At 37.5% G+C, this 23,394-nt stretch overlaps 3 protein-coding genes across 3 annotated transcripts in view; 2 read left to right on the top strand and 1 right to left on the bottom strand.

Moving 5' to 3' along the window:
* The window catches only part of LOC141902060 (uncharacterized), a 30,445-nt gene extending 25,056 nt beyond the window's left edge, over positions 1 to 5,389 (top strand). Inside the window, exons 7-11 of the mRNA XM_074789700.1 lie at positions 61 to 196; positions 543 to 1,209; positions 1,726 to 1,903; positions 2,262 to 2,371; positions 2,521 to 5,389. Coding sequence (XP_074645801.1) covers positions 61 to 196; positions 543 to 1,209; positions 1,726 to 1,903; positions 2,262 to 2,371; positions 2,521 to 2,583 — 1,154 coding nt within the window. The 3' untranslated portion in view covers positions 2,584 to 5,389. The remainder of the gene's footprint in view (positions 1 to 60; positions 197 to 542; positions 1,210 to 1,725; positions 1,904 to 2,261; positions 2,372 to 2,520) is intronic.
* A 10,617-nt stretch (positions 5,390 to 16,006) lies between these two features.
* Positions 16,007 to 19,324, bottom strand: LOC141901407 (proteasome subunit alpha type-7-like). The gene is made up of 6 exons (XM_074788618.1): positions 19,188 to 19,324; positions 18,763 to 18,889; positions 18,296 to 18,420; positions 17,616 to 17,738; positions 16,985 to 17,167; positions 16,007 to 16,343 (listed from the first exon to the last, which is right to left on the bottom strand). The coding sequence occupies exons 1-6, from the start codon at positions 19,290 to 19,292 to the stop codon at positions 16,254 to 16,256; spliced, it is 753 nt and encodes a 250-aa protein (XP_074644719.1). The 5' UTR covers positions 19,293 to 19,324; the 3' UTR covers positions 16,007 to 16,253.
* A 1,062-nt stretch (positions 19,325 to 20,386) lies between these two features.
* LOC141902059 (inositol monophosphatase 1-like) lies at positions 20,387 to 22,288 on the top strand. Its single transcript, XM_074789699.1, has 7 exons — positions 20,387 to 20,440; positions 20,623 to 20,759; positions 20,877 to 20,972; positions 21,363 to 21,408; positions 21,487 to 21,595; positions 21,906 to 22,017; positions 22,099 to 22,288. The coding sequence occupies exons 1-7, from the start codon at positions 20,387 to 20,389 to the stop codon at positions 22,286 to 22,288; spliced, it is 744 nt and encodes a 247-aa protein (XP_074645800.1).
* Positions 22,289 to 23,394: the final 1,106 nt, after the last annotated feature.

Below are 23,394 nucleotides of genomic sequence, written 5' to 3'. Positions count from 1 at the left end.
CGGTGATTTCTTTAGAAAATGTCGTCAACATCTTTTTGTCTTTTTATTCGTTTCATCTAGTCCAGGTTTCGAGCACGCCTATCAACTTAGAGGCACTGTTTGGTGCGAGTCGTGGCACTGTCGCGGGTGCTAGTGCAGCCCAACGACATTCCAATCAAGACCCTCATGAACTTAAGAAAGGAAAACAAAAGCCGAGGTATTGAATAAATGCTCAACTTGGTCCAATGTCATATAGATAGTAGAACTGGCTTCATTAATTATTAAGAGCTTCCATATTCTGATATATAAATCTTCTGAACCACCTAACCCAACTTGGATTTGAAGATCCCATTGTGTTTAGCATTTTTGGCTTTAGAATAGAATATGCCCGGAATATTTATGGTACTACCACGCCCACACTTCATAGAGACAAGAGGCTCTCTTTTTGAACACTGCAGTATTAGCTGAGTTCGATGAATTGATAGTAAACAGCTATGAAATTATCTAGGATCATTTATTATTATTTCCTCATGTCAATTGATGTGTTCACCATTTACTTTCAGGTCAAAGTCGACGGCAGCTATTCCTGTTCGCAGCGGTGTCGAGCAAGGACCGGACGCACAGTCGGCGACGCAGCTGTTGATGCGTCTGATGTCGAATCCGGGAAATATGGTCGACGAAATCGAACGCAAACAAATGGAGATGGGTGGCAGCGGCGACGCCTGCGATCAAAATATGCACTCCGCGAAATCGACCGGCGCCGAGCCAATGGTGATGGACTACAACGCTCCTCCGAGCCCGGCGACCGATTTGAAAATGAAATTGAACATGATCATGACACCAAAAACGCCGCAATCGAAGACGACAAGCGCAGGCGACTCCGTTGGTTTGCGTACGGTGCAGAGTTCTTCGAATTTGCTGACGCATTTGTCGTCTGGCGGTGCTGGTGACGGTTACGTGACGAAAATGCACGCGTGCATGTCGGAAACCAATATGTTGTCGTTGGTATCTCCAGATGATACCGTACCGATGTTATCGCAGCCAGCGATGTTCAGTCAAACATCCGGTAGTAGTCAAACATTGCAGAAAAACAGTAGCGCGGTTTCGCCGTCTGTTGTCGATGTGATGAAAATGAACTCGTTGCCGGAGAAATTAGGCGCGGCGCCCTTGTTGTTGAAACCAGACGATTTGATGGCTTCGTCTGCTAACCCTGCGAGTCTAGATAGTAAGGTACGTAGAATCGACGTACAGTCAACCTCCGATATACTGCCCACATCGGTGCAGAACGACTTAAACCTTCCCAACCTCTTAGAGATTTGAGTGGACTGACCAAACCAATGACTCGCAGCGATTTAATAACTGACGGCCTGTGTATTGATATGATTTATTTGTGGCTTTGTTCTTTTATTAGCATGTTCGGCTACGATTATATTCATTGCTGATTCTTCCTATTTACTGTTACATATTTGCACTCCTGCACACGGGAATGACACAGTTCCTCATTGGCTGGTAATATCTACTAACCGCTTTATTGGTTGATGAGCAAAGGCTGACTATGTAACAGCTTGGGGGTGGCACTGTATTATCAAGCCAGCAGCGAACGTGTTAAGACAAATTGTGCAATTCCTATTGAAATATGTCCGAATTTTATGTTATAGAGTTCTTGATGTCGTCAGATCGAATGCTCAACAACAAAGGGAACTAAAATTGGTAAAATTAGTTATTTGTTAGTTTGATGTTTTTCAGAAGAGGTCGGTAGGTTCACTGACGCCGAACTCGAAGCCAATGCCACCACCAGCCAGTGTTCTCATGTCACCAATGGCATTTCAGGTGGCACCGCAGATGCCGCCATTAGGAGCCGCAGCGGCCGGAACTCATCATATGCACCATTCCGCATCAGCGCAAGCTCTGCATCAATTAGCAGGTACGTGATCTTATAGGTCATTGATATTTGGGCAAATCAAAAGGATCTATAATGAAACCATTAAATCCCAAATTATCCATTCGACTTTTGACTTTAAAAGTTCGACTTTGCAATCCGTCAATAGATATATTACAAAATGAGAAAGGAAATAATGAAACACAAGGATTTCCTCAAGCAAAAGTTCTTACACCAATCAATCTTACTCATGGTTAGCTGTACTCCTTAATAGATTAATAGATAATAAGTTTATTCATCCTAACAATATAATAAACTGTACAAGGATATCGATTTAAGTGACCAATGTGCCATCTTCAGGTTGACATGTAAACTAAATGTCATGTTACATTTATCTATTCAGCTCCATACAGCATGACTTCATCCGTTTCCCCTCCACTTGCTATGGAGATGGATACCATCAATCCACTCACTAAAGAACAACTGCAACAATCTCTACTCTTCCTGCTTAAGGTATCGTCCCTCTCTGGTTCAGACCAGCGTTTCTATCATTATTTAGTGTAAAAAAAATGAGCTTAATTCCATCAGATCAAGTGCTCGTCATGATTATCGGTTTTCATTGAATCTGCCTAAAGCGATGCTTATCGAATTATGTTTTGTAGAATGATTCGACTTTCCTGGATACGATTCATAATGCGTATATACAGAGCTTACAAAAACACTAGGAAGAGAGTAGAGGGATGCAGCGCGCATTGTGATATTGGGGTGATGTGCGGACCAGTGCTGAATGATATTTTTAAGAATAAAAGCAATGTTTTTGTTTTTTTTTCCCTTACGTAGTGATGATTATCGCAAATAATACCAATGCTCATTTGTTGAGTATTCGTTGAATGGTTGGATTTTGTTTTAGTGCATGTTTTTCATTATCTTTCGAGTCATGTTTTGTTTGTTTGTGCATTGGGGTTTTTTTTGGGTGCAGCATCATTAGCAATATCCATTATATATCTCGGTTATTTCATAAGGACTTTTTTCACACCTTGATGAAGGTATTTACTCAGAAGTGGCCCATCTTAAAATCTGAGGTCCATTTTTTCATACCTTGATGAAGGTATTTACTCAGAAGTGGCCCGTCTTAAAATCTGAGGTCCTGCCAGGATATGAAGTTTCTATTTTTAGGCAATATATACACTGTCAGTCAAACTCGCTTTAAGTTTTCACCTGATAGGGTAAGTCGTCACATTACTTGTCTATTTTTAGTCCCAATTTGTATTTTCAATTGACCTTACACCAAAAAAAGATAACATAATGTCAACATAATGATGCTTCCAACGACCATATAAAAACTTAAACAAGTTTAACTGTACAGGTTTGCTATAGCGCTATTAGACACGGAAATATTCCGATTTGTATATTGAATGACACGATCCACTGTGCCGAAAGATAGATTATCTGTCAAAATGTTTTGCTATATTGACAGGTTGACAGTTCATTTTTCTATGACAGATACATGAAAATTTGTAGCGCATAGAATGAAATAAACATATCAGTGATTCATATGAACTGAATAGTGTTTTGACAAGGAATTGAAGGGACTTTGAAGTTTGAAATTTGTGATCTTGTAGAAATCAAGAGTTTTTGACTATAGATTAAAATGGCATAATGATGTATGCCATTATGGTGCATGTATACCGGTGCATTTATGGTGCAATGACTTAATAGGTTAAGAATTGCAAAAATGCATTTATATTGTATGTTTCCGTGATCACATGAAATGCTGGAATTGTAAAAATCAACTTGCTTATACTGTTGAAATGCAATTAAGGGCTGAGACAGGAAAACCCTGTTAGCCTAACCGCGGTTAGTGGCTTATCGGTTAGTGGCTAACAACGTTTCCCGTGCCTAACTATGCTTTACTAACCATGGTTAGGGCTAACAGGGTTCCCCTGCACCTGCCCTAGATTTTTTATTGTACGTAAATATTCCATCAAGTTTGATGGAATGATTTAAAATTCTGGTTCCATGCAATTTTGCGCATTATGTTTCTAGCTAATGTCCGAAAAGAAAGTTTGGAATACACCATTGGACTATGAACCATAGTTTATTGTGAATTCTTAATTTTAACAAATTAAAGCAATTAGTCTAGCTTTCAACTAAGATCATAGGTGTTTATAGTACCTTAGTGTCTCAGAAATATACTTGCTTCTTAGTTACATGTATTAAAGCCATGTCTATACAAGAATATATTAACCTTGATTTATTAAGTTTTGACTGGCTAGCCTTAGTGTGATTGTATACATATGACTTTAATCCAGGTTATATTATACCCTACCATATAATGGTGTTATCTAACACTATAGTTGGATATACTTTGTGGTAGAGCATGGCATTCTGAAAGAACATCATTTGTTTCATTAGCCCACTTGGGGGGGGGGCTATTGTGTTCACTTTTTCGTCCGTCCATCCACCAATCCTAAACAGGGAAGTTTTGAAGGCACTTTTATGGATTTTTTTAGATATTAGTTAATACATGTATCGTCTGTAGATACATTTGTTGCCCCAAAAACTGGCCCAATCAGGAACAAGATGGCCAACTGAACACTATCACTGTTTGCCAAAATCAGCACTTTCTTCACATTTTTGAAGTCATCGAGGGAAATTTTGAAAATGCCGCCTATCGATTTTCTAGGGGTTTCATGTGGATATGTTGCATAGATGTGAAAAAGGGTTTTTCAGCCCACTTGGTACTTTAGTCCCAGCGGGCTATTGCGTTCACTTTTCGTCCGTCCGTCCATAGACAGAATCCGGTTATTTTGGGAAGTTTTGAAGATGCTTCAATGTAATGTCCTGATATTTGGGTAACACATGTATTAGGTTGATACCTAAGCAGATTTTGTTACCACAATGAATTAGAAAGTTGTAGCTTATAACGTGTTCTATGATTTTGGTGAGTTTCAAGGTCATTGGTTTTTGTATATGGCCACCAGAGAGCGTTGAATAATACAATATCTTAGTATTTCTATATTATATTTGTACCAATGCATATTTTGTTACCACTATCAATTGCAAAGTTGTAGCTCATGACATCGTCTATGATTGTGGTGCGTTTTAAGGACATTAGTTATTCTATATGGTCACCAAGGGGCATCGAATAGTAGAATAACTTAGTATTTCCTTATTATATTGGTACCTAGGCATATTTTGTTACCATGATCAATTACATAGTTGTAGTTCATGACATGTTCTATGATTGTGGTGAGTTTCGAGGTCATTGGGTTTGAATATGGTCACCAGGGGGCGTTGAATAGTAGAATAACTTAGTATTTCCATGTTAAATTGGTAACGAGGCATATTTTATCACAATCAATTACAAAATCGTAGCTGCTGACATGTTCTATGATTGTGGTGAGTTTCAAGGTCATTGGTTTTTGTATATGGTCACCAGGGGGCGTTGAATATTGAAATTGTTAGATTGTTGAGCACTTGAAACCACTTCCCTAGTGGGCATGGTGTCCCTGGACCCCTAGTTTTTTTTAGAAAAAGAGTTTTAAAATACCAATAGGTTTTGAATTATCCACAATTTTTCTTTTTATATTGGTACCTATGCATAACTTGTAAGCACAGTGTGCAGCTGTGTAAAAATGTGTAGGTTATGACATGTTCTATGATTGTGGTGAGTTTCACAGTTTCAAGGTCATTGCTTATTTAGTTTACTAGAGGGCATCGAATATTGCGATTGTCAGATAGTCAAGCATGCCACCTAGTAGGTGCGGTGTCCCTGTACATCTAGTTATTGAATGCTTATCGTTCAGATATACATGTATGTGCTCCAATTGCATGTCGTGGTTGTGAATGTAATAACATGCATATAAGGATATCATTGTGCAAGACTATGAACACTTAAAAGGCTGTGAATCAAAATTTTGTGGTGCAAGTGTAGCAATTAGGTGTGAATTTTATGATGTTTTTCTTTTTACAACATTTTGAGTTGCTGGAAAAAAAATCAGCTTTGTCCTCCCAGCAATGTGCGATGTTAGAAATACTAACATGAGAAAAAGAATCGTATTTGCATCTTATGGATACAAAGCTTAACATCTTCTGAGATGAGATGTGATGAGATGATTAGGGCAAGCTTTCGGGTTGACAATTTCAGAAAATTAAACTCTATTTTGACACCGTTGATTATGAACAGAAATGTGTGCATTTAATTTCAGAAATGGGTCAAAATCAAGAATTTACGTACGCACAGGGGAACCTCGTGATAATGAACACAGATATTGATAGAAGAAATTAAATATATTTACCTGATTAATACAATTGCATCATTTGATACTGGATGTTATGAGAACAACACCAGTTGTAGAAACAGGCCGGTCCTCTGATGTTCGTTGTCACAAGGTTCCCCTGTGTGAAAATTACAATTATCAAACTAGTGCCATAAAATACTGAATAATGTGATAGTACTCAGAGATGGATCATAGCCATGTTAAGAGCCTCACCTGCCCGAGGGTCCTTTTGGTGGCAATCTTTCGGTGTTTTTGAATATTTTGTAGGACATTTTTGTGTAAAGCAGGTGAGGTACATTGTCCACTTACTGTAGTTCTTTATTATTATATTGTTTATATTTTTAACATCAGAGATTGAGGTTTTGAAAGCTGCGGAATTCAACTGTATTAAGATTGTTTTAACTCTTCTGATAGTTGAACAGGTGAAGTAGAAAATTAGTTCATAAAAACATAATTCATTAAGTATGTATGGTATTTGGAGGGGGTCAATAATTGGCCACTTTTCCTTATCTACGTGGGGGTGGGGGTTGGAATCAGTATTTTGAGCATACATACTTAATGGACATCCCTAAATAAATATTCAAGTGAAATGTTGTATTTGACGCCATCGTATATGATGTTTGTAAGATGGTGAATTCTATATAGATATTATTGAGTTCTACATAGATTTTGAGGTTTAATTGAATTTAAGAATTGACAAGTTAGTCAAATGATCTTAACTAGGTGATTTTCGATCAGAAAATGAAGTTTGTCGAAGGAAATTCAACAGAAAATAATGAACTAACTGTCAAGTTGAATGGGCTCGTTCAAAATGTTCGTTTTCCGTTATAGTGAAAGTCCTGCTGGTGGTACAAACTTGATTGGACTGTCACTAGTTAGTTGTATTCTTTAAACCATGTCAGATTTCCATAGGATGCCCTTGATTTTCATTTTTAGTTAGCAATCATTTGTTTTTGGCATCAATCATAGACTGAGCCCAGTTTCACGAAAAATTCCTCATTGAAAACATGAAGTAACCAATGGCAATTATAGCAAAAATTTGAGTTAAAACTTTTTTGTGAAACCAAGCCCTGCTCTCTTCTTGGTACCAGTCATTCCACAGATTTTTTTTGTGATAGTGTGTCGTATTTTCACTGATTGCTAAACTAGTTTTCGGTATGACATCTACACTATAAGAAGTTTCTGGCATGGTTTAAAAGAAAAATTATGGGGGCTGTTCTTGAAGTTTATATGAAAATTAAAATGTACCGTATTTACATTTTTAATGCAATTTTAGCATCATCTACCTATGAGAAAATGGCAAAACCTTGTATATGCATACTTCACATGAACGGTCTCCTACGCCATTACGTATTTCATCGTTGACTTGTCTAGATTGTTGAGTTATTTATATTCAAATTTGGTCAAATATTGGTATGCATTGTGATCGTTTAGAAAATTTGGCATGGGTCTGGTCATATGCATTTGGTCGCGCCAAACTTGGCACCAGTGCAAATATGCTCCTATCATTACATCTATGGATGTTTTCATAGGGATTTGATCCTGTTTGCTTCCAGACAACTACGATCATAATGCTTGAGTGGCATAGAATATGAAACGTTGGTTTTACATCAGCTCAACTGGTGATAAAATATGCAGTTTTTTGAGTGAGGGCTTTCGAGTACGCTTTCAGACTTTTGAATTTCACGAATCTTCCGATCTCCAGGTCTAGTTGCTAGCTGATGTAATAGAGGGATCGTCTTCGATGATCTGTTAAATGCTTCTGAAATGGTGTACGTAAAATTGATGATGAAATGTGTTTTGGTTGAAATAAAATATTTCTGCAAAAAATACCGCGATGTCATCGTTCTTGATAAGAAGGAGCTTGAAACTCTCATCTTAGGAAAAGCATCTCTTTAACTGGTATACACATTTATGTACATGTACCATGTTTGAAATTTAAGATGGGTAGGTATCCGACAGTGATGCATGTGAAAAATGTGAAAAAAACGTGAAAATTTCTAAAAAGTAAATATTTGTGTGAAAAAATGTGAAAATCTTGGAAACTATGAGAAATGTAGTTTTCCTTATAGGCTGTATATGTTCCATCTATGGGCTGTGCCTGGACCGTAGATAGTTCATAGTACATGTACATGGTCTAGTGTCAGTCATTGAATTGTATACCCTTATTACAGGTAAAAATTGTTACATTGTCTGAAACATGTTTAAACTATGTAATTCTTGCATAGAACCTCATCTAAAAGGAAGAAATCACATTTGGTTATGTCCCTTTTGAAAAATTTAGTGTTTTTAAAGAAACGGGGAAAAAAGTGGAAAATGGCAATGCGAAAATATACAGAAATTTCAGAATCTTGCATCTCAGCCCTGATCCGGTAGATAGTAGAATATATAACATGGCTCTTAAGTGTATCAACCGGATGGCTTTCAATAGTAATTATCAGTAATACACGTGTACATATAAACCTGGTTTGAACTGCATCGTTTCGAGCTATGCAGGTGTTTTCTGCTGATCCCTCGTCAAAAAAGTGCGAAGTCGGTTGTCAGAAAATTGACAATTTGACAGTGATATTAACGCTTGATAGTTGTAAGCGCGATTTGCATCGTTCACTTCGATTCATTCGTAATGATGAATTCTGTGATGATCTTCGCAGCCGTTTTCAGTCTGTTCGCTGTAGTTGTTTTCTTCCCCGCGGAAGTCGAACGTAAGTGTCGGTTTATACATATTTACATAAATTGATTTAAGCTTCACGAACCAAAATGTCATCAACATGTTATAATTTCGACAAAAAAAATAATTTCGTTTGAATGATGAATCGTACGAATTAGATTTTTAGTTAAGAGAACAAATCTTCATTTATTGCTAACGATTCATGGTCCCCAAAGAACAGGCAAATTGGGAAAAACTTGGGAATTTTGAAATGATAATTCCCAGTTTGGAAATATTTTAGAATCTAAAAAATTTCCCTCAAATCAAGGAAATATTTGGGAAATTCATTCACATTTCACGTATTACTTGCAATTCTCTTCTGCGATTGCCCTTGAAATGGACCTTCATCAACCAATCACCACTAAAATGTTGATTGTAGCATAGGATGGTATCTGTTTCCATTCGGGAAAATTGAAAAATTACCCATGAAATACTTGGGAAAAACCTAGGAATTCTAAATTAAGAAATCTGCAGTTATTCAGTTACTCGAATGTGACGTTAGAATCTCTTTAACCCTGGGATGACCCCACCTAATTAGCTGGTCATAAATTTAAGAACTGTTGATAGTGGGGTTTCAGAGCTCTTAGCTGTGTTTAATAGCACCTTTGTTACCTAAAAGCCACACTTTAGATATAGGAGCCTTGTCGGTTAGTGGAAAACTCACCAGGTGGCGCTCCATGAAATTAAGTTTTCCACTTTAAACCAAGCGGTCATAATGTGACCCATGGCCAGAACGTAGATTGTACGATTTAAGTCAACAAATTGGGGTCATATATGGGACATTTAAGGGACCCAAAATGAACTGAAAAAAAAATAAAAATGCACTTTGCCGTACTGCCAGAAGTACGTTTAGGCATCCCAGGGCTCATCGGTAAGAGCAAACGTCAACCAGCTGAAAACATGAACAACACTAACATGGTCGTATGCAAACTCTATGGTGGCTGATTCGGGCCAAGTTAAAAAAAATTCTGTGCAATATGCCGCGCAAAAAATATATTATGCTTCAATGTTTCAATGTTTGGTGTTTTTTTGCGATAAAATCCCGCCATAAAATTCATGGATAGGTGAAAATTAGTATTTTTTCCACGGATACCTGCTGCTCATAAATATACACTTCTTAGCCCAGGCGACTGTTTTGTAGGTAAGTGTAATGTAATGCTTATGAAAATATGAGCGATTTTGCGAGCAGTGGGTCAAATTTTATGCGTATATACGTAAAATGAATGATCCCTTAGCGTCTACGGCGCTTGCGTTCATGTGCAAAGTACGTGACAACTTGGACTCGGATTTTGCCACACACCCTCTCCCTCTATTCAAAATTCCTGGATCCCAAGTAATTTATAAAATTGCTTATGTTTTAATCGTTTATCATCGTACTTTCACTATTGGCAATCGTCATTTCGCTTTTTGGTATAGTTTATTTTGCTGGATGCGGCAACCGTCCGAATAAAACTCACGATGACAACGCCGTCAATGCAACGTATGAAGCTGCCGTTGATATTTGCGGGTGTGAAAGCTATAGTAACTGCGATAGAGAATGCTTGTTTGCAACATTTCTATGCCAAACTGGGCTTACGGTGGACGTAGCTAATATGGAAAGTTGTAAACAAAGAGTGAAAGCCAAGTACAGCGATATATTGGATTGCCAAAAGATCGGAGGGTGTGCAGGATATGAATGCGAGGAGCAGATATATTATGATAACCGAGACGGTTTAGGTGAGTTCCATTTTTTCGAACACTCGGCCACACGATTCAAATACGTACTGGCATATCAATGCATGAAAGTGGGGGACTGCATTCTTGAAACGTTTCTTTTCCAAAAATATCTCGGATGCGGTGTCTCTTAAGAGGTTTCATAAACAATTTAGTCCATCTTTTATAGATTACCCGATTGAGGAGAGTGATGCGCAAACCAGAGAAGATTTCATTTGCGCAATGTACGACCTTTTCAAACCTGGCGCTATGCCTAACCAAATTTGTGCGGAATAATTTTCAATGTAAAACCGACATTTTTCGGCCCATTATTCGACGATTTACGCAATTCAATTTCTGGATCTCCGCTTCAATCATCTATTCGTTCATCAATAAATATCAACCAAAGTAATTCTACATACGAGTTATCGTTTTTCGTGCTGAGTCCATCGTAAAATGTAACGATGCGGTAATCGTCACATTGTTATGTTCGTATAAACAATACATATAAACATGATTTTTCATTCTGGTTGTGTTGAGATAATTTCATGTTTGTTAATCCAATCATTTATAAAATTTCGCAGCAATGAACCACTCTGTTGGCTAACACCCAACTAAGAATATCCAGTTCTTAATTATTTAGTTTAGTTACAAATTCCAAATAAGGTAAAATTTAAATATCAACCTCAACCCGGGTGATTAATTGATATGAGGCCCGAATTTTGAAAGTTAAAACAGAGTTTGGGAGGGAGTTCTGTGAGAGCCTATAGTCTTATAGGGTTCTGAACAAGAGCTCTCTAGTGCAGCATAAGAAGAAAAATGTATGCTGAATCATTAAACTATGCTGTAATACTATATATGCAGACTTGTCGTTGGATAACTTAGTTGCTTACTGGTGGACCATCGATTCTTGAAGTACGTCGAAATAGTACGACGCTAAAAAATCGGCTTCGGATAATGTTCAGTACTTTTAAAACAATTTTCTACATTGATTGCATAATTGTAGTTAAAGTTTCTGAACTTATACGTAAAGAAATTAAAAAAGATTTGGGGGTCGCTGAAAACACCGAGTACAAAAAACCGAGTGACTAACCATAGCGGACAGATGGACGCATCAACCTTGGAGCTCCAAGCATCAACATACGCATCAACATAAGCATCAACATACAAAACCAAATAATGGTACATAAACAAACATTTGGGGCAGGAGATATTGATTTCTGTCCTTCATCTGTGAAGGCAATATAAGGACCAATTATAATTTGAAAGATAAATGTCTGGCCATTAATCTGGAATGATTAAGTCCACAAAAGTTATTATTAACGATACCAAGAAGAACTATTCAAAGTGCGGTATACTTTTCCCTGGGACAGGCTGTAGGGGGCCTATACCCCATAAGCTGAATAACCAGCCACCTGTCGCTGACGGCCGAGATATCTTATAAGCATATACATCGAACACATAACTATGATGGATCATGTAATACAACCACAAAAAAAATTATTTAAATCGCAGAAATAGTTAGTTATGGTATTTTGATTACCACCAGGGCTCAGAGGCTCAGGCTCAGAAGGACTGGGGAGATCATATATAGCACATTGATAGAGTCTACCGAACATTTACACATGACGGATTTATTGCTTTAGTTATAACGATTAAAACTAAAACAATATGAAATTATCATTCATTTGAGAAATCAAAATTTAGCGAAACGCACTCAAATTCATGGACATACCCAATTCATACCTATACTACATGTAGTTACTTGACAAAAACATTTAACATCGGAAATACATACACCGTACTAGATTCTAATCATATTGGGATATGTTAAAAACTTCTTACCAATTATTCCAAAAAATGTGAAAGAGTGACATAAAAATCTAGATTTTTAGGAGTTCCAGGAATTTTGGGCCATTATAGATCATTGTGAATTGTCTGTGATTATTCTTTTTGCAGTTAATTCCTTACATCGGTGAGTACTATGGCTGTGTTTAGTTTTGTAAATAGATTCTCGTATTAACTGGGAAGTAGATCATTCATAGATTTGAACACGGAGATAGAGAACTCGCTGATTATTAACATCGAATATTCTAAGTTGTTTCGTAGGATTTCGAATATCGTCCTGAATGTTGTAGGGAATGTTTCTTATTTGTTATGCGCATTGGTTTTCTATGGTGGTTGATAAGGGCCAAATGCAATAATTTTTACACGACCTCGATTATAGTAAAATGCAAAACGAAACTTATAGAGCAACTTATATTTGTGCCCCAGCAAAAACGAATTTTACCGCGCAAAAACGAAATATCACAGCGCAAAAACGAAAATATTCGTTTTTGCTCCATGATTTTTCGTTTTTGCGCGATAGAATTCGTTTTTGCACCCTAACAATAACGAACTTTCGTTTTTGCTACCGCGCAAACACGAAATATTATAGCGCAAAAACGAAAATATTCGTTTTTGCTCCAAAATATTCGTTTTTGCGCCCTGGCAAAAACGAACTTTCGTTGCGCAAAAACGAATTTTACCGCGCAAAAACGAAATATCATAGCACAAAAATGAAAATATTCGTTTTTGCTCCATGATCTTTCGTTTTTGCTCCAAAATGTTCGCGCCCTATTTTGCGCCCTAGCAAAAACGAACTTTCGTAAAACATGGAGCAAAAACGAATATTTTCGTTTTTGCGTTATGATAGTTGCGTTATGAAAAGTTCTATAGTAAAATGAACCAAAATGAGTCACCTTATGATAAAATGAGCCACCTAATTTCAATTCATTTCACTTTCGAGAGTTTTAGGATATTTGCTACTGTGAATCGGATTTTTTGTCTTCTTGACTGGAGATAACCGTTCAACAGAACCAGGGAGCTCCTCCCTGAAAGAATCATGTACATACGTACATAATGACCGAAATTGGTTATCAACTCGGTTATAGTTTGGTCGGAAATTTCTATTTGGGTATCAACGAATATTGATCAGGTTTGCATCGTGCAATGTTTAATGGAATCCCAGCAATTTCGATCGGGTGCACGGAATGATAACCGATTTCTCTACTCTTCATCTTTCGCAGTTATGAAGCATTTGTTTTCAGTGATCTGGATCGCATGAATCTTATTCACGTTGACCGTGTTTTTTATTTGTTGACCTGATGAGTTCCTTTTTTCACTCGTCATTTCTAATATGATAATTACCACGGCGTCCTGGAGACATTAATTTATGATTTATTTTCATTTTACCTCCCTCATTTATCTGCGTGTTAACAAAGGCGCAAACGAGTCCGCCATATTTATCTGCGTCTTTACAAAGAAGCGTAAAAAGTCCGCCATATTTATTTGCGTGTTTACAAAAGCGCAGAAAAAGGACATTCATTTCTGTTTTCATATAAAAAGCTCATCTTGTCTTTTATGTGTTATTAACTACCAATATTTTTCTCCACTATGGTTACAGTTGTTTCTAGTGGATGTCGAAACATGAATGAAGCTTCTCCAATCGAAGCTGTGATGGTTGACGTAAACGCAGAAAACGTTAGGATTTGCCGATGTGATGGTGATGCAGGTGGTGAGGGTACATGCGAAGAATGTTAGTTTAAGGCATTTATCTGTCACAGCACTCAAAAATGCGCTCACAGGGGATGGTGCCATTGACCAGTGTAAGCAGACAGCGGCAGTCATATACAAAGCAGTAGAAAAGTGTAATTCAATCACCGGATGTAACCAAGTTGAATGCGAGGAGAAAATCTTCTTCGAAAATCGAAATGGCTTACGTGAGTAAAATTTAATTCATAATACATAATGAATGAAATTCCTTTTGCGCACATTTTGCTTTTACCACAACCGCTTTTTAACCATCTTTTTACAGGATATCCGATTGATGACAGCGCGAGCGACCGACATAGCTTCGTCTGCGCTTTATACACCCACGTTTATAAAAATGGCACGTTCTGTAACCAACCTTGTGACGAATAATAATCTGAATCGTTATTCGCCGACAAAATCCAAATTATTCGAAACCCTGACGAATTCAAACGATATGTTTGTTCGGCAATAAACATTAATCTATGGCATACTTGATTCGAGACAGTTTTAGTTAGTCTTTTTCTTTCTTATGTCTTGAATTTAAATGTCGATTCTAAAGATTACACATTTTACAGTTATTTCCATGTTTTGCAAGTGGACTACGGTATATCCAAACACAGCGAAGACGTTCTTCCAAGGGACGCTCATCATACACTCGTAAACATATCAGAACCCGGTTGCACAAAAAAGAAATCTCAAATCGTTGGTTTAAAACCAATGACTACTAACTAGGCATCAAACCTAAAAACTTTCAGCCTATTTCTCAAAATTCAAGGAGTATTTAAGGATTTTTGGGCATTTTGCTAAAATTCAAGGATCTTATAAACATCAGTTTTGGTGAAGAAGGAGTTTTCAAGGAATCAAGGAGTTGTAGGGACCCTGGTTTAATTGCTTTATATTGGTTACTCCATGGTTTCAATGAGGAATGAGGTTTCTTAGTAAACGGAGGTTGGTTCTTCAACAACAGTGACACCCTACTTCAGTTAGTTTTAATTTCACAGGAATTCATCCGATCCTTGTGGGATAATCCACTAAGCGACCGACGACGACGCACGCGTCATCACAAATCAGCATCCATCTTCTGGGTTGAAATTTCTTAATTCGGATACATTTTAGAGCAAAAACAGACGAAAAAGTTTTTATTTGATTTCATTTCAGTTACATCTTTTTCGTATATTATAATGAATAAGTCTTCGACGTCGGCAACGCACGTTTCAACGCGACAACCAAAAGAAAATGTCTGCCATACAACAGTCATTATCCAACCAGCAGGTGCGGATCGTCGAGGTCTTCCGTGGGTCCCAGGACACCGTCGATATTTGTCAGTGTACTTTCTTAATTACGATAAAGGATTAATTCTATGACACTTACCAGAGATCAGAAGGGCACAGCGTTTTGAGGGGTACATCAATCCCATGGTCAATGGATGGGCATAATCTTGACGAAGCCATGAATGTGCCATTACAATGGGCGTGAAGGCCGGAAATCTAAGGTTAAATTGAGAGGGGCAATTGAATGGTAAAAACTGTTGGGTGCAGCAATGTTCTGTTTTTTTAAATGTGTTCTTAAACGCATAACCTTTTGACAGAATGAGATAACATTAAGCGTAATTTGGACTCAGTCGCGGATCCTAGGGTGCTACACACCACCACCCTTGAAAAATCTCCTGCAGACCAATCTTACAATATTTTCTGAGGGGATAAACAGCAGAGCACCCCCTTTGAAAATCCTGGATCTGCCCATGGGGCTGTTGTTCACTTCTAGACGAAATTATCTTTTTCTTTGAAAATATAAGTACGGTATAGCGATTAAACGTCGACCATTCTCAAAGCTTGAAGTAATATCATCTTGACCCAATACAGACTAATCATCAAAAGTTCTTCTTTGAGTACATTTTTAGCTACATCTTTATTCGTATCTTTTTACAAAAGCAAATATTACAGTAGTGATAACAAGTAGACAGAGCACATCCGGTATGAAATCAAACATTGTGCTGTAATGCGCTGAATTCTTCTTTGACAACAGCAACAAACATTTCAACATGATGACCCATAGAAAATGTCTACTATTAGCAGTCACATGATCCCTAGAGATCATAACATAGTCTTTGAATGAACAAGCGAATGGTCATATGCACGACTTATTTCTTCTGCTTTTTCTTTTCAGCCTCTTCTTCTCGCTCCTTCTCGATTTCAGCCACAAGCTTTTCAATTTCTTCTGGGTCCATCATCTACAATATAGTGAGAGAGAGCAAATTTACACATTTTCTAGTATGAAAGCCAAGAAAACCTTTGGTAACAAATAGCATTATACAGGGTCCCTACAGATCAGTCATTCCTGGATATAAAGATATTTGGTTACCACCGAATTGGGTAAAAAGAATCCTGGTTCCAACAGTACCGATTTTGTCTACTTTAAATTTTCAAATTCCCTATTTCTCAAAATTGAAGGAGTTTTGAAAGAGTTCTGGGCATTTTGAGGTTAAAGCATTTCCCGTTTATGAGTTTTTGAAGTAGTCGTAGGGCCCATGTTACAAATGTTTTACGTCGAACAAGAAATTTCGTTAAAACAATTCTCAATTTTGTCAGATTATTGATCGGCATCATATTTTCAGCATTATATTTTGTATTGGCTGACTGTATATAACAGGTGGATTAGATCCAAATGATTAAACTGATCCAGATTAAACGCCGTCAACAGCATGAGAATAAGAGTAGAGATATTACAGCATTTTGTTAAGGAGGGATAGACTAACATTTGTGACAAGCGTGAAATGATTCAGATAACATTCTATTAAAGCTTTTAAAGAATTGTGGGAGCCTTAAGAACCTCTGCTATCAATCGAGTTGTTTTATCTACGAGAAGACCTACCTTAAGGGGTTCATCGTGTTTCATTATGGCTATTTCCATCGTTTTACCGCCGGACTGTACAACCTCCATCAGCGCCTTCAACGCCAGTTTAACCGTACCCTTCTCCGTGGTAACCGACTCCTCCGAGTAAGACTTCTCCAAGAATTCTCTAACGGCCTTCGCGTTACGCCCGATGGCATTAGCCTGGCGAAAAAAAATAAAAACATGCATAAAATAAATTGTACTTCAATGTAAGAAACACAAAAAAATGCAGTTTCAGACTAGATGCAAAATATTCATTTGATTTGCGAAAAATTATCAAGATTTACAAAATTCTATTCTATAACACATCAACTATTAAGTGTATATGTGAAACTATCATTTGTTATTGAAATTTGATTGAAACGGATGAAGTCTATAAACTATTTATTCATCTACAGAAATTAATATCATACAACGTACATGGTAGACCCCGCCGATCATTTGCGACCAATAAATTTATCCAGAAGAAAAATTTAGATTAAAAATCATATCTTATATGTATATGCAGACTGTAAATAATATCAAGATTAGATCAAAATCCAAATTCAACTCATCCGGATCAACCAGGAAATGCTTTTAATGCGCTATTCTGAACACCCCGGAAAGTTACCTTCCACGCGTGATACGTCCCCGAAGGATCGGTCTGATAAAGATTCGGCGTTCCATCGTAGTCGAAACCGACAATCAAAGCAGACAAACCGAACGGACGGCGACCATTGCTTTGCGTATATTTCTGAAATAAATCAAACGTCAAAAACTTTACGATATCATTGACGCAATAAACAGCAACAATCATCGGGATCCGAGCACTGAGAAAAAGAACCAACAAAATTTTATGAAAATTTAATACACAAAAGGAGGCACAGCTGAAATGGGTATGGAGTGGAAGGGTACTAGTCCATCTGCTGCAATAGTTTTCAATTTTGCACCGGGTGCGAAGCCAAGGAGGAGTCAATTGGAAATATCAGCCTCATGCGGTTTTAACAAGCAGGCAGGGGCGGACCTAGGGCTGTCTTGGGGAGGGGGCCCTGTTAGAGATTCATTCAAGCACTCACAATGCGCACCATAGGTGCGCAAATTTTGGCATAGGATGGACAATCTGGGATCCTCTGCCAGAAAATTTTGAAATTCCACGTGCAAAATGGTGCAATTTCCTGCATTCTAGAGCTAATTCAAGAATTGACACCGCTCTCAAGCCGGGGCACGACAGTATTTGGGAAAATACCGAGTAAAGAATAGACGTTCAAAACTTCAAGGGGCCCACCCTAGATCTTGCGCTAGCTGGCCTACCTGTTTCAACTGAGCGATGTATCTGGTTATGTATTCTAATGTCACCGGATCTTCGACCATCAATCGATGGCTTTGACATTCAATTCGAGCGCGATTGATTAATATGCGAGCGTCAGCCGTTAGACCTTTAGCGAACGAGACACAAAATATTGGTTAAAAAACGAGTAATATCTAGTGATTTGAGAAACATCTTCATAATTACTGTAAAGGTGCCATTTTTGGTATAAAAGGCAAATTAGACGAGTCCCTTGCAGGTATTCTTGTTTCATATAGTCTTCCCAAAAAAGCGCACCTGGAGCCACCCAATCCAGAGGTACGCTAATAAATATTTTGTGATAGGGATATTCTCAGAATCACCTGTATTTGAATAAATGAGGAAACTAATACCAAACCGATGGTACCACAATAGGTTTCATTTACCGGAGAGATTTTCAATTTTCGAATTTAATCAGTTTTTTTCAGTTTACCTGCAAAAGCCATGGCGACGTGTTCATCTAACAACGCGATCTTACGCACAGTTCGATCTTCTTGTAACATGGCCACCGCTTTTTTCTCAACGCCGAGTACAACTACATCTTTACCGCGAACTCCGACCTGTCGTGAAAATACCATAATCAGATTATTTTCAATTTGCTAATCGCAAGATAAGAAAATCATATTACAACGGTAATAGCATTGCAACTCCCAACCCCTGTCAGTCACCAAATTGCGGAAAGAAAACCGAACACCTATAGACCAGGCCTCCTTTTCGTCCGTGATGATGATGATGTAAAAATACGATTTGCGTTGTGAATTTTCGAGGAATAAAGTGTATTTAGATTTGTATTGATGAATAAGCAAATCGCAGTTCGATTGAAAATGAACGATTAAAACCCATGTATTCCGCACTTACCGCAGTGGAACCCTTCTTCACTGCCTCCTGTGCGTATTCTACTTGAAATAAATGCCCATCAGGCGAAAATATAGTAATAGCACGATCGTACGACGAGGAACTCATTTTTCGCCGGTGACAGACCAAGTTTGGAGCAATTCAATTCAATAGAACAATAGAGGATAGCTCCGAGAATATCAAAATCGGGCATTTCAATTTCAATTTAAATTTATTTCACCGAAAAGCGTAACATTATTACAAGTTAAACATGGAGAGAAAAAATATATAAATTTACAAAATTCACAAAAATCTACCCTTACAACCCTTACAAGTCGCGGCGACCACAGCGGGTCGTCACAAAAGCGAGCGAGGGTCCAAAATCTGACAGTGTCATAGCATGCAGTATTTTGTTAATAACTACACTGTAAGTTATTTACAGTTTATGTTTAATAATAAACAACAACAACAACAACAACAATTATAATAATAATGTTTATTTACAGGCCAATTCATGAAATATCTCTACAGACTTTACAAATTCACAAAACATAAGACCAATTGACAGATAAAATATTACTCAATAAAATAGAGTTTAATCTCAAACGGTTGCTTCAGATAAAATCATTTGTAGTGCTCATTAAATAGGTGAGTTTTCAATTGCTAGGAATAACCTACTAGCAATCATCTCAAGATGAGATGATTCCTCGTAGCTTTAACCAACATTGAGTAACTAGCCGCGGGTTTCTATTCAACCCATGGTCGATCGCAAGCTTGTAGATCGTGTGTCGAATAAAATATAAATCTACGTCCGTAAACCATTTCAAAGAAAAAGCCTATAATTTGATTTACTTCGTAGAAAGACTCAATCACTAAATAATTCTTTCATGTCAATATATTCTTATTCAAAATGAAAAATTCGGATTTTCTTCATTATGTCGATCAACAAAAACTTCTTTTTGACTCGGTTGGGTGCAGTCGTAATGTCGCATTTACACTGACAATAAAACTGCATGAAATTTACTCTCGCTGCGTAACTAGCAGAAAAAAACTTGAATTAACCAAGATGCCAATCTCGGGAGTAACAGGTACATATAATTGAAATGACAAAGACCACCAAGCAAGCGTTACCCCAGGTGGCGATTGAATTAATTCGACACCGGACGATGTCATGAGACATTTTGGTCTTTAGACAGCATAATTCGTGTTTTAGAACGCTGGCCATGTTTGAGGAATCGTACGTTTTGGCCGTGGGTATGGCCCAGGAATGTGGCAAGGTGAAATATGTCTAAATGGAAGTTAGCCAATAAGTGCGTGGTGATTTGGCAATATATCGCGGCTGCGTCCTCGCATTCCATCCGAGCTTTCTCAACTCTCTAAAATCGAGATTTAGCGTGCGTTCCGTCGTTCATCTTCATTTTAATGTTAAGCAATTTGTTGTCTCTTCGTATGATTTCAGATGATGCTTGCCAAAATAAATGGTGCATCTATAAACACAAAAGAACACGCAGCCGACGCTGGGTTGGTTACCGAAGTGGATCTTAAAATCGAAAAATACGTCAAGGATAAGATAGCGCAATATTTTCCAGATCATCGGCAAGTAAATTGCATACATATTTCTTGTCATATCAAGTGTTATGTGCGTCAGGTTTTATTTAGCGTTTCGTTTTAAACATGGACGATCGATTGATTTGATTTCTTTTCCACGCACAGATTCATAGGCGAGGAAACAGACGGACAACGAACACTGACAGACGAACCGACGTGGATTGTAGACCCAATTGATGGCACCACAAACTTCATTCACGGGTACTGAATGGATGAGATAAGGTCATTTAAAAAAGAACATTGTGTTAGAGTACAGGAATAACCACACTCAAACGTGGTGAACGGATAATAAGATAAAAACTCACTATGTACAAATTAAAATAATTCTTAAATCGAGAATTCATTCATTCAGAAAATAATTATTCTCGCTATTCTTATTATCGTGTTAGAACTTGAATGCCAAGGAGCCGGCTGTATTCAATGAATATTCATTTAATTTTCTGGATATTCTCATTGTTTTCAAAATACCGATAAGAAATCTCCTTTCAACATAACTATCTATACATAATTGTGAACGACCATGACTTATGCTATTTTATATCGTGTCATTATTTGTTACTTATGTATACCCTTTGTCTTTTTAATCACTAGTTTTCCGGAGTTTTGCATATCGATCGGCTTCTTTAATCGAAGGAAAGTATGTTTTCTCGCTATTCTGTTTACGTAATGAATTTTGAAGGATATTACGTTGCTAGCATACTACGGATACTTTTAGGCAGTTTTCGGAGTTGTGTTCATCCCGAAAACCAATAGTCTGTACACAGCACGGCGCGGGGAGGGCGCTTTTCTGAATGGCGAACGTATTCACGTATCGGGAAACAAAGGTCAGTGACGGGTTGATTTTCTGCGACGTCACCAACGAATTGTCGTCTGCAACTAACCAAAAGATTTTCCATGGTCGGCATATTTGTACATATATTAAAATTTAAAGATATTCCAGTCTGTATCGCGATTAGTAACTGGATGGGGGCAAAGGAAAACATATTTATTGAGCTACACAGTTTTCGATAAAATTTGTTTTCAATGAAATGATTTTCTCAACCTTTTCGACATACGATTCCTCAAACATAGAAGTTGACGTCAATTGTATTTACATACCTAATAATAAATTTTCTACTATTTCTCTGTATTCAGATATTAAGGATTGTCTTATCCTGAACGAAGTAGGTTGCCCACTGTCCAAACGCCCTGACGTGTTCCGAACAAAAATGAGAAATTTCGAAAATCTTTCCGCTGTATCGAGGGGGTAAGCGATAGAATAGAGCGTTAGTAAAATGATTATTTCAAATTCGGATTTGATGATTTAAATGGTTTTGGATGTTTTCAGTTTGAGATGTGTTGGTTCTGCTGTTGTGTCTATGTGTTACGTGGCTAGGGGCGTGGCAGACGGATACGTTGAGTTCGGATTGCATTGTTGGGATGTCGCTGCCGGGCACCTAATCGTCGAAGAATCCGGAGGAATCGTTTTGGGTGCAAACGGTGAGCATTGGATAGGATTCGATCGTATCCCCGGCTAAGACGAGCCAATGGCCGAGAAGCACTCGTTGTATAAAACGTTGAATTTTGTAGGGGAGCCATTCGATCTGATGTCGCGGCACGTGGTATGCGCTTCTGATGAAAAAGTGGCAGAACGAATCATGTCATCTATTGAATTGATACATTTCGAAAGGGACGATTGTTCAGTTCGTCCGCTTACATGCGAGTAATGATACCTGGTGCAACGATGGCCACAAAATCGTAAAATACACTTCATCGTGCATCTATTGGACAATTACTAGATAACTTATCATAGCAAGGTTTCAGATTTTACATATTTATATTAAGATTCGTATCAGAGCCGTGATAAACTGGGGTTGAATACATACTTAACGAGACAAGTAGTAGCGCGTACCTCAAATAAAGTAGTTAACCTATTAAGTACTACCCGTCTCGTTGTAGGCTACATATTCATACACCCATTTTATCGTCACCCAAAGGGTTTTAGCAAATCTATTTCTTAAAATCATATATCATAATTATATTCTAATTATTGAGTTGGGACTATATCTTAATCACATAAATGTAGAAACATCCCTGTGTGAATATTTAAATATACGAATATACGAATAATACTTGCTATTGCTTTTCGTATTTCATCACCTGTTGCGCCTCGGATTCAAGTTACTGGAAAACTAAAATTTTCAGAGATGAGTAGGTAGAAGCTAGACAAACAACATTTACTGTTGAAAATGATTTTAGATTTGACCACCTGTTGCACTTTCGATTCAATTGACTGGAATATGATTCCGAGTGGCTATCATCGGGAAAAGATGAGTGATCATTTTCAATTTCAACAATTCTCTCATATAGGCCTAATTAAGGTTCAATATTTGAATCGAGCAATTGTGCAACCAAGCAACGTCTGACGAGACTCATCGTAGGTAATATAAATGGTGATTTGTTACGTTTTGTGATGTAGTTCTTGATATTTAGTCACTGTTTTCGTTTTATCAATTCTAACATATTTCTATTTAAGAGAAGGTTAAGCGAAAGCAAGGTACGATAACATTTCTTTATTTTGATTTCCCAGATACCGAAAAGGTTTTAACAGTAGTTCATACAATTCATCGGTCGTTATCCAAGA

Source organism: Tubulanus polymorphus, chromosome 3, assembly GCF_964204645.1.
Source record: "Tubulanus polymorphus chromosome 3, tnTubPoly1.2, whole genome shotgun sequence".
Classification (NCBI taxonomy): domain Eukaryota; kingdom Metazoa; phylum Nemertea; class Palaeonemertea; order Tubulaniformes; family Tubulanidae; genus Tubulanus; species Tubulanus polymorphus.
Note: the sequence above shows the minus strand (reverse complement) of the source record. Positions and strands in the feature narration are given on the sequence as shown.